General features: G+C 48.3%; 1 protein-coding gene across 1 annotated transcript in view; it reads left to right on the forward strand.

Annotated features, from left to right (window-relative positions):
- Positions 1–10,351, forward strand: part of PMVK (phosphomevalonate kinase) — a 41,683-nt gene extending 31,332 nt beyond the window's left edge. Inside the window, exons 2-5 of the mRNA XM_006895834.1 lie at positions 2,497–2,560; positions 6,466–6,618; positions 8,909–9,038; positions 10,215–10,351. Of these exons, the coding sequence (XP_006895896.1) occupies positions 2,497–2,560; positions 6,466–6,618; positions 8,909–9,038; positions 10,215–10,351 (484 nt within the window). The remainder of the gene's footprint in view (positions 1–2,496; positions 2,561–6,465; positions 6,619–8,908; positions 9,039–10,214) is intronic.
- Positions 10,352–10,839: the final 488 nt, after the last annotated feature.

Consider the following 10,839-nt stretch of genomic DNA (forward strand, 5'->3'; position numbering starts at 1 on the left):
TAAACAAATATATAACAAATAATTTTGAACAATATAATCTTTTAAGTTTAAGGCTAGAAATATTATCAATATGATCATTTCCAATCCAGAGATACATGTTCCAATACAGTTCCTATTTTCCATAAATTGTTTTGGTAAGAAGAATATTGCAAATGTGGATACAGTTTCGCTATTCCTCCTCCATGCCATGATATAGTGTTATAATGCATGAGCAGTTATAAATCCATTGCCTTCCTTACTCTAACTTAAGTTTTTTTAGATTTAAATTTATTATTTCAGTAAAAATTTACAGAGACTTTGGATTTCCATTCATTCATTGTTGCACATTTCTCCCCTCTCCCCCACCCCTCCAGAACACTACCCTCTTGGAAAAGTAAAAGAAAAATTCTTTCATTGTTTTGCAAACCCTCCCCCAGGTCCACTCTACCATGTAGCCTTCCTCTAGACTCCTGTCATGCCAAAAATACCTAATCATATATCCCTTTTAAGCAGTTTTCCTCCTGCATCTGTTTCAATGCAGTATACATTATTGAACCCATCTTTCTCAGTCTTTCCCCAACCCCAAGGTGAGTCCTGTTTTACAACAGTGGCACCATGTAGTATTTGTCCTTTTGTGACTGGGCTACTTAGCATATGTTCTCCAGGGTCACCCATTTTGAATAATACTGCATGAGTTCCTTGTTTTTCAACTCAGCATAGTATTCCATTGTTTGAATATACCACAGCTTCTCTATCCATTCATTTGTTGATGGGCACTTAGGTTGTTTCCAGCTCCTTGCTATTGTGAACAAAGCTGCAATAAACATGGGTGTGCTTTTAAAAAAAAAAAAAGATTAAACATTCATTCTTTCCTTGCTGGAACTTTATCAACTGGGAGTGGTCACACTCTTTGTTGCTGATCAGAGGATGCTGGGCTGTTGACGTCATAGGACTTGTTGGGACATGACTTTTACACTCAATCAGAGATGTTGTTAATTTGTAAAGGGAGAGGTAAATGGTTATTTCTTTGGTACTATCTTGAGGAACAGGACTTATTTACAACATAAGGAGACCGTGGTAACAAGCTGAAAGGCCTGGAATTTCTGACCAAGGAGGGAAGGTGTAGCTGCCTTGTTTTCTGGGGAGGAGGGAATCCCAGTTCCTTTAGGGCTGAGCCCACACGTCTCAAGGCTGAACGAGGTCCCTCTCTTTCTCATCCTCAGGGGTCTACAGGGCTATAACATGAGAGGGTTTTCTTCTCTGGCCAGTGGGACCCCCGTCACAGGGTCCCACACAGGAGGGAAGGAGGCCTGCAGGAGGGCACAGGTGACTGGGCTGTTCAGTGGAGTGGACGAGCACCCCTGGGGACTCCTTGTGTCAGCAGCTGCCCGGAGCTTACTCGAGGGGCCGCGACTACATGTTCTGCTCGACCACCGGTTTTGCCGCCTCCGCCTTGCCCTCCCCAGTGCTGCGGCCATTTTTTCTGGATTGCTCTTTAGAAGCAAGAATGACGAGGCTGTGACCCACATAACTTTGGACGGGTTGCTAGGAGAGGCTATTCCTTGGAGAGGGACATGATGTTGGGAAGGACAGAGGGTCAGCGAAGGAGAACCTCAACCAGGTGGACTGACACGATGACTGCTGCAATGGGCTCTTGTGTCAGGAAGTGCGAGGATGGTACAGGACAAGACTGGTTTCAGATCTTTTGTTCATAGGGTTGATTCAATGAAGCCTAACAACGACAACAACAACATTCTAATGGAGGTTTGCAAGGATTATTTCTCATTTTGAGTCATGCTGCACGAGCAGATGAAGAAGCAGTTCTTTCCTGGTTGAGAGTCTTCCATCCTGAAGGGCTAATCTGTCCGCACACAAGCCGGCATATTCTGTTATGATCCGTAAGATTTTCATTGGCTAAGTTTTGGAAGTGGATCACCCAGCTTTTTTTGCTAGTCTGCTTTAATCTGTGACCTACTGGTATTTGAAATACCGGTGCTATAGCTTCCAGCTTCACAGAAGCACACATGTCATTATGGTATGACAAACTGATCGACCAATAGTAGGTCCAGATGGACCTGATAAGTCATTGGCTGAATAAATTGATTAACTGTTGAGTGCATTCTTTATGTCTTAATCACCAAGCCTCTTGGACTGAAATACTACTGGCTGCTGGAAAACTCATTCAGGAGGCCAGCTGTAACCAAGTTCAGCCAATATATCTCTAGGCATGGCTGTTTACATGGTGATTAAAATTGTTATCACTGTTAGCTTTTACCTGTTAATGGGTTCATTGTTCTTTCTCATTTATTTGAGTTTTATAATAATACTATGAGGAAGATAGGACAGAAACTGTTACCCTCATTTTATAGGTTGAGGAAATTGGGTCAGGGAAACTGTAACCCACAAAGCCATGTGGACACTAATAGCAGAACAGGGATGGCACCTCTGATTTCTGTACTCCTGCTCTGGGGCTGAGAAGCTCTTGGCTAACTGGGTTCTGATCTCTCTTTTCTGTAGACTTGGAGCTGATGTCTGTGTCATCCTCCGGCTCTCCGGGCCTCTCAAGGAACAGTATGCTCAGGTAGGTGGTGGCTCTATGGCATCTGCCAGGGCAGGGTGAGTGCAGGTCCTGACTGTGGGTCGCTGTGGCTTCCACTTGTGTCACTGGCAGGGCCTTGGTGACCACTGCTGGCCAGGGTTGGTCAGCTCTTGGTTTGGGGTTTTTTTTTTTTTTGTGAGAAAAATTTATATTTAGAATTAGCCCGCTGTACTCAGTTTAGATGATCCCAATTTTGTTGACAACATCCAAAGTATCATAATCAGGAGCAAGTCGAACATAGGCCTTCGTCTCTCCATCAGGCCTAATCAAAGTGTTGACCTTAGTCACATCAGTGTCATAGAGCTTTACAGCTTTTTTAATTTGGTGCTTGTTGGCCTTGACATCCACAATGAACACAAGTGTGTTGTTATCTTATATCTTCTTCATAGCTGACTCAGTGGTCAGGGGAAATTTGATGATGGCATAGTGGTCAAGCTTGTTTCTCCTGGGGGCGCTTTTCTGGGGGTATTTGGACTGCCTTCGAAGTCTCAGCATCTTAGGCTGCCAGAAGGTGGGTGATGTGCGGATCTTTTTTTTTTGGCTGTGGATGCCCTTCAGGACTGCCTTCTTGGCCTTTAATGCCTTTGCTTTGGCTTCAGTTTTGGGAGGGGTAGGGGCTTCCTTCTTTGCTTTTAGTGCCATCTTCGTAGAAAGGCAGCTCTTGGTTTTCTGTGGCTTTTTCTGCTTAATCTGCTTTCCTTCAGGCCTCACTATGTTCAGGTCACCTTTCTAGAGTAATTTGAAAATTGTGTCCAGGTAAGGACTGTAGGCTTGAGCTGGCAGCTATCGATGTAATATAATTGATTAGTAAGGCCATAGTCTTTGCAATTACTTGGTATACATCAGAGAGCTAGATAATGTACTGGGGATAATACAAGGAGAATTGATGCCTTTGAGCTGTGGTGCTGGAGAAGAGTGTTGACTATACCATGCACTGCCAGGAGAACAAACAGGCTCATCCTAGAGAAAGTGAAACCAAGCTGCTTCTTGGAGGGAAGGATTCTGAGGCTTTATCTGACATACTTTGGGCATGTTGCAAGGAAGGACCAGTCCTTGGAGAGGGACATCATGCTTGGGAGGATGGAGGGATAGTGCAAGAGAATAAAACTCTTGAGATGGGTTGATTTCAGTGATGGGGTAAAAAGTGTGTCAGAGACAATAAGGTTGGTACAGGATAGAGCAGGTTTTAGGGCTGTGGTACACAGGGTCATTATGAGTCGCAAGTGACTCGATGGCACATAACAAAACCAACAAAGTCTGCACATATCCATTAAACTGAAAGAATGTGACATTTCACATGACCTCTCTACCTCCCAGAGTGAACTGATAAAATCTGTGGAATTCTCTCCTTAGAATTTAGTCACATAAATTGTTAAAACTGATTGTTAAATAAACCAGCTCCCTGAAAAAAACAAAGCCACTGCCGTCAGACCAGTCCCGATGCCTGGTGAGCCTGTATTTCAGAGCAGAACCACTGCACAGGGTTTGCAAGTCTGTAAATCTTCATGGTGGCGAGTTTCATACGCTGTGCCCAAGGAGCCGCTGGTGGGCTCCAACTATCGACTGTTTGGTTAGTAGCCAGGTTCTTTAATTCTATGCCACTAGAGTTCCTTGATTGTTAAGTGGAAAAGCCAAAACCAAAAACTACCCCCCAAACAAGAGGTCAGGTAGTATGTATAGAATGCCATAGCTGAATAAATAAAGGGCAACATTATATTTGCACATACAGTCATTTAGTCAAGGATATTTGTGGGGTGTACTTATTGTATAGATGCTTGGGATCTGTAAATGCCGAAGAGGGGGAGTTGAGGATGTGACAGTAGTTGCCTCCAGGGAGGGAAACAGAGATGGGAGAGATTTTTTCATTGCAAACAGATAGATTTCATCTTTTGCATTTTAAACCATGTGAATATTTCAAAAATTAAAAACTGCAAAAAAAACAACAACCCACCCCAAACCGAGAAGCAATTATTCTACTTGAGGCCTAGAACCTTAAGCATCAGGAAGGAAAACTCAAGGACACGATGAGTGTCACCAAATTTGCAGGGACTCAAGGCCAGTACAGACCCCAGGACCTCTTTATCAGCCCCCTAACAGTTAGTTGGCCTACAGCCATGGTCAGCACAGACCCCAGGCCCTCTTTGTCAGCCCCCTGGGTGAGTTGGTCTACAGTTGACCTGTAGGGGTCCGTCTTCTTTTTATAAGATAGCCCTGCCTCCGTGGGAAGCACTCTCTTGTCTTATTGAGATTTTGCCCACGAGCAAGATAGACCTGTGCCCAGGGTGGCACCATGCTGAGGCTGAGGTGGTTGTGGTGAAAAATAGGCTGCTTCTTGTTGTTATTGTATGCTGTTACTATGTACCACAGAGTCAGAACCAACTCATAGCAGACCCTCCAGTGGATTTTCAGAGGCTGTAAATCACATAGGAGTAAGTTGTTTATCCTTCTCCAACAGAGTAGCTAGTGGATTCGAACCATGCTCCTTTGAGTTGGCAGCTCAGCTCCTTATCACTAGGCTGTTGGTTCTAGCTCATAGGGATCCTAAGTGCAACAGAACGAAACATGCCTGGTCCTGTGCAGTTCTCACACTGGGTACTGTTTGACCTCACTGTTGCAGCCACTATGCCAATCCACCTTTGTAAGAGTCTGCCTCTTTTTATTGCTGACCCTCTGTTTTTACCAAGTGTGTTGTCTTTAGTGGCTTTTGATTATTTTTAGCAGCAACTTTCCCCAGATGAAACTGTGTGTCTAAGCTTCTTGTATCTAGTAGGCAGACCAGGGAGAGGAGAGAGGGAGAGAGGCTACTTAGCCTTACCAGTGGGGTCTGGGCACTTCTGTGAACCCCGAGGAGACTGACAGAGTCAGGTTCTCTGGGAAGGGGAGGGCCTAGAAGGTTTTATTCCAAAAATCTCCCTAGGAGGCTCTGATAAGGCCAGTTCTCCCTGGAAGTTCATCATTACTCTGTCCCCCCGTACTCCCATTATAAACCAAAACCTAAATACACTGTCAGTTCACTGTGGGAAATACAACTGACAAATAGACCATCATGGCCTACTCTCATGTGGCCAAGGGTTCAAAAGACACCAGGTTACAAGTGGAATGTGGCTGTAACTTTCATAGGAGGAGGAGATAGGGATCTGAGGAAATAGGTCACCACTTCTCAGATGAAGAAACTGTGTGCCTGGTGGTAGAAGGTCTTTGGCAGTGAGTTAAGGAGGCCTGGAACCTGAAGTGGGTTATAGCTTCCAAACTCCTTCCGATTTTAGAGTCCTCTGGATAGACTTTTTGCCTGTCAGTGTCCCTGCAAGCACCTTCCCAGGGTGGTCAGAGCAGCCCCTACCCTCTGACTGCAGGAGGCTGGCAGGTGGCCTGGGAGTCAGGGCATTGATGCTGTTACTGCAAAGGCGGCACTGGAGGCAGGGCATAGAGAAGGGGGTAAGGAAGGAGCAGGGAAGGGAAATCTCCTGGGCTTTTGGATGGGGGGAAGATGCCAGGAGGACTAGTGACTAGTGGGAGGACATGGAACGCAGTTTTTTCAGCTATCCCACTTTAGTTGAAGGCAAATCCTGTGCCCAGGGGATGCAAACTAATTTCAGGATTAGTTTAAGCCAGAGATAATTGGGAAGACAAAACTGTTGCAAGAGACAAAACCACATCATACACTTCAAAGACAAATTGAAACAATTTCTAGATGATGCTCCAGTTTTCCTCCAGTGGAAGATGACTGGGATTCTTGGTTTCTAGGGTTTTTCCACTTGCGGGTCTCTGTCCTGGATGAAACTTCAGACCTTGTGTTGGCCCCTAGGCTGGGGGAGGGGAGGGCCGGTTCTCCGCCTGGAGACACAGAGGGATTGTGAGGCTTCTGACAACGATTGCATTCTGGGCAGGAGCACAGCCTGGACTTCCAGAGACTCCTGGATGCCAGTTCCTACAAGGAGACCTATCGGAAGGACATGATCCGCTGGGGTGAGGAGAAGCGCCAGGCTGACCCAGGCTTCTTCTGCAGGAAGGTTGTGGAGGGCGTCTCCCAGCCTGTCTGGGTAAGAGGACCCCTTGGCAGCATTCAGGACATGTTTCCCTGTGCTTTTCCTCAAACTGTATCTCAAATGTGCCTATTTCCTCAGCCTCTGCTGTTCCCACCCTGGTTGGAGCCACTGCTCTCCCCTGTGTGGGACAATGCAGGTGCCTCCATGCTGGTTCTTCGTTTATATTTTCACACTTTTTTTGTTCACCACACAGCGGTCAGTGTGTCCAAGCATTTCAGAGTTCTGTTTGGAACTTTTTGGTAGCTTCATCATACTGTTCTTATGAACAAAATCAGGTTCCTTAACATGAACTTCTGGGCTCCTGCTGTCCTCTATCCGCCTCACTTCACTAGAGCTGCAGTGAACTGGCTGTCTCAGTTCCTCCAGGAAATAGGTTCCTTCCAGAACAGAGTTGTGGTGATTTCTTGCACCCACCTGCACTACTCTTTCTCCCTTTCTTCACCTGGTTAGCTCCCCTCAGCTTAAAAGCCATTTCCCGAGAAGCGGTCCCTGACACCCAGGTCTTGATGAGTGCTCTCTGTGAGGTGCTCCGTCACACCCTGCCTTTGGTCTTCATTCATTCTGGATGGAAGTATTGGCTGAGTGGCCCCCTGTGCCAAGCATGACATTACCTCAATAGCTGGGACTGGAGTTGGGGAGATAGGTACTAAATAAATAAACATAAGCTTTGTCAGTCAACCAGTCTGTGACTTTTAAGTCTGTTTGCGCTTGAGGGCTTTAGGGATGTGAGAAAGCTGCTGGACCAGTGGCCTTTCGTTGTGTTGTGCATCTTGTGTCTGTACTGGGAACCTACCCAAAGCACCTAATTACAGAACAAGGGTGAGATGGTTGTAGACACGCCCTGTGATTTCACGGTCATCTGTGAAGCTCCTGCTTCTATCTCACTGGGTTATAAGCTCCACGGGGGTGAGGGCCAGGCAGGCTTTGCTCACCATCCAATTCCCAGCACACAGCACAGCCCTGACACACAGCAGGTCCCTGCAACCCTAGGTTAGTAAGTGGGTGGATGAACATGTCAGCAGCATTGTGAGAATAGCAAGTCTTACTGATTGAGCAGACATACACTACTGAGTGGCTGTCACATGTCTGACACTGTTTTAGGGGCCAGGGATGCAGCAGTGATTAAGACGAAGTCCTTTGCCCATGGGACTGGCTTGGATAGGGCAGACAGAAAATAAGTAGCAAGAAGTCGTGATTTCAGAGCCAATAGGAAGCAAGCAGCTTAGTGAAGTTGAGAGGGACAGGAAGGGAAGGCCTCCCTGAGCAGATGGCCATACAGTGAGGGGGCTTAGCTTGTGATGATTCAGCAGAAGGGGCTGAGTCACTTCAGCGCCACTGAGTCACTTTCACCTTTTAGAGACCCTGTGCACAGCGGACGGCACACTGTCCCGCCCAGCGCCACAATCATTGCTGTGTTTGAGCCCATTGCCACAGCTGCCGTGTGGGAGTGTGGAAGGTCTGCTGAGATCTTTCCACCGTGGGGACACTACTGGCATTTGAGATACCAGTCGTGTAGCCGCCAGCACCACCAGATCTACCCCAGTAGGATAGACTGCCAGGCGAGTGGTGGGCAGAGAGAGGGATGTTGATGTTAGTCTCCATAGAGTCGGAACTGACTCTTAGCTGACTCTCCTGCAGGCAGAGAAGGTAGCAAGTGCACAGGCCCCGAGGAAGGGATATGGCTGGTGCCTTTGAGAAGTGGCAGGGAGGTCAGCTGGCTGCAGCGGAGCAGATGCCGGACGAGGAGGGAGAGTAAGAGGGCAGGTCTCATAGGGCCTCACCAGCCAGTATGAGTTTTCGATTTTTATCTTATTTTATTTGCATGGGAAGCCTTTGTGAGCTTTAGGGAAGGAGAATGAAGAAAATTAGACTTATATTTTAAAAAGTGCCAGGAGTTGAGACCTCATTGGGGTGTCTTTCATTCTGGCCTCAGTTTACCCATGTGCAAAGGAGCAGGTTGGACTGCTGGGTCTGAATCCAGATCCTGAGTCTCTTTTCGAGCAGAGTGAGCGCAATACCAGCATGGACAGGACATGTGTGTGTCCTCGGCAGACACAGGTGGGCAGAGCCGGTGTGACTGCCGAGGTCCAGGCAGCAGCCTGGAGGACGTGGGTGCCGCTGGCCAAGCTGCTGAGGCCGATGGGGTGGGCTGCTCTGCTCTCGGCCCCACAGCCCCTGTGCTTCTGCTGCTTCAGGGCAGGGCTGGGACTGTCCCTCTTCTTCCCTCACCCTTAAAACCTTGCACCGAATCCTGCTGGTCATCTGTCTCTGTCCCTCCCTATAGCTGGTGAGTGACACACGGCGGCTGTCTGACATCCAGTGGTTCCAGGAAGCCTATGGGGCTGTGACACAGGTAGTCCGCGTGGTGGCCTCAGAGCAGAGCCGACAGCAGCGTGGCTGGGTGTTCACGCCAGGTGAGCTCCTTACAACCTTTGTCCCCCAAGAGCTTGACTCACTGACTGGTCACCACATTTACAGGGTACAGGCCACCCAATCCACATCCCTGGGTTTCCTGCTCCCTCCCTAGCTTGCCTGAGTACAATTGTGAATGAGGGATTATGAAAGAGAATCTGAGGCAGGGACTCAGGAATGAGGTCCATGGCAGGTAAAGACCACTTGACCTTAGTCTGGGTCCTTTACCTGGGCAGCTGGATTTCCAGCTGGGATCTACCCCCTTGGCCCTTCACCTCTGCTTTCCAGCCCAGGAAAGCAGAGGGCCGAGGTTAGGCAGAGGGCAGGTTTGACAGGTGTGTGACTCACATGATTATAGTGAGTTTATAGTGGCTACACGTGATGCCTGGCCAGCATCTCTGTGGATGACTCAGGTACACTCCACCCTCCCTGCTGTCCCAGGACACCTAGTGGGCACTGCCACTTCAGCAGCTCCCCTCCAGGGCACTCATCACAGCCAGGGAATCATATCCAAGCAGACCCTGTGGGTGCATGCTTTTCTTACCAGTGACAGTGGCTGGGTGAGGAGATCACCTTACAAAGGTCACAAAGAGGGGAGAGGCATTGCTGCCATTTTCAACCCTCTGTTTCCTACTGTTACATGCTCTGCTTTCTGCAAGAATGGAATCAGATTCAGATTCAGGAATAGAAGTTGGCAAATCAACTTCACACAGAATGAACTTGGCAGTGCCCTATGGGGTTGTCTGTGCTTTTGGCTGGCTTAATTAATTCTCTGCCACGTGTTGCTGTGATGTGGAACAGGCTTCAGGGGAGCTTCCCAGCTAAGACAGACTAGGAAGAAAGGCCTAATGATCTTCTGATAATCAGCCAGTAATCTTCTGGTAATCTGTAACCCCAGGGGTTACGGCAGTCCAGTTCTGCTGGGCCTGGGCTTGCTGTGAATCAGGGGCTGACCCGATGGCAGGTGGCAGCAGTCTGCTCTCTATGGGCAAATGAAGCATGAAGTCAGCAGGGCCTTCTGTGGTCCATTGAACCTGCCCTCACAGTGTTTCGGGGGCTGGGGATTGCCCTCTGTGATGGGGGCTTGGTCTGGCTGGGGGAAGAGCAGTATAGGGAGGGCCTCGCTTGTCTTCATTTGTTTGGAGGAATGGGCCTGACCTCACATGCTTCCCCTGCAGGAGTGGACGATGCTGAGTCAGAATGCGGCCTGGACACCTTTGGAGCCTTTGACTGGGTCATCGAGAACCATGGAAATGAACAACACCTGGAGGAGCAGCTCAAGAACCTGATAAAATTTATTCACACCAGACTCTAGGGGGCAAATTCTAGGTGTCAGCCGGGGTGACGGGACGGGCTGACTGCAGGATCCAGGGTGCCGATGCTGCCAAGAGGGCCCGAGTGGAGATTTCTGGAATCTGGAAGGTTTCAGGCGTTGTTTACCTGTGAAGGGGACAGCCATGCAGGGTCAGCAGGAGAACTTAGAAGGTGAACTGGCAGGCTTGCAGTAAGACATTCCTATCTCTGTGGATGCCAGGCCTTTTGGGGTTGAGGGGGCTGCAGTGGTTCTTTATCTGAGCAAGAGCCTGAGGGTCCTCAGCATGGATGGTAATAAAACCTCCTTGGAGCCTGTACTCAGAGCTCGATGTCTCTAATTTTCCAAACGCCAACCTGACTTCAGAAGGAGTTTGGTGTCAGGGGTCTCCTGCTCTGCCTCCCTCCTGAGCTGAATTGTTGGCAGAGGCTGACTTTTGCCTGTTCTCTGCAGGCAGCGTTGAGAGTGTGATTGGTGACTATATTAGTTTC

The sequence above is a fragment of the Elephantulus edwardii genome, unplaced genomic scaffold, assembly GCF_000299155.1.
Source record: "Elephantulus edwardii isolate Elephantulus edwardi_28Jun2011 unplaced genomic scaffold, EleEdw1.0 scaffold00176, whole genome shotgun sequence".
NCBI lineage: Eukaryota > Metazoa > Chordata > Mammalia > Macroscelidea > Macroscelididae > Elephantulus > Elephantulus edwardii.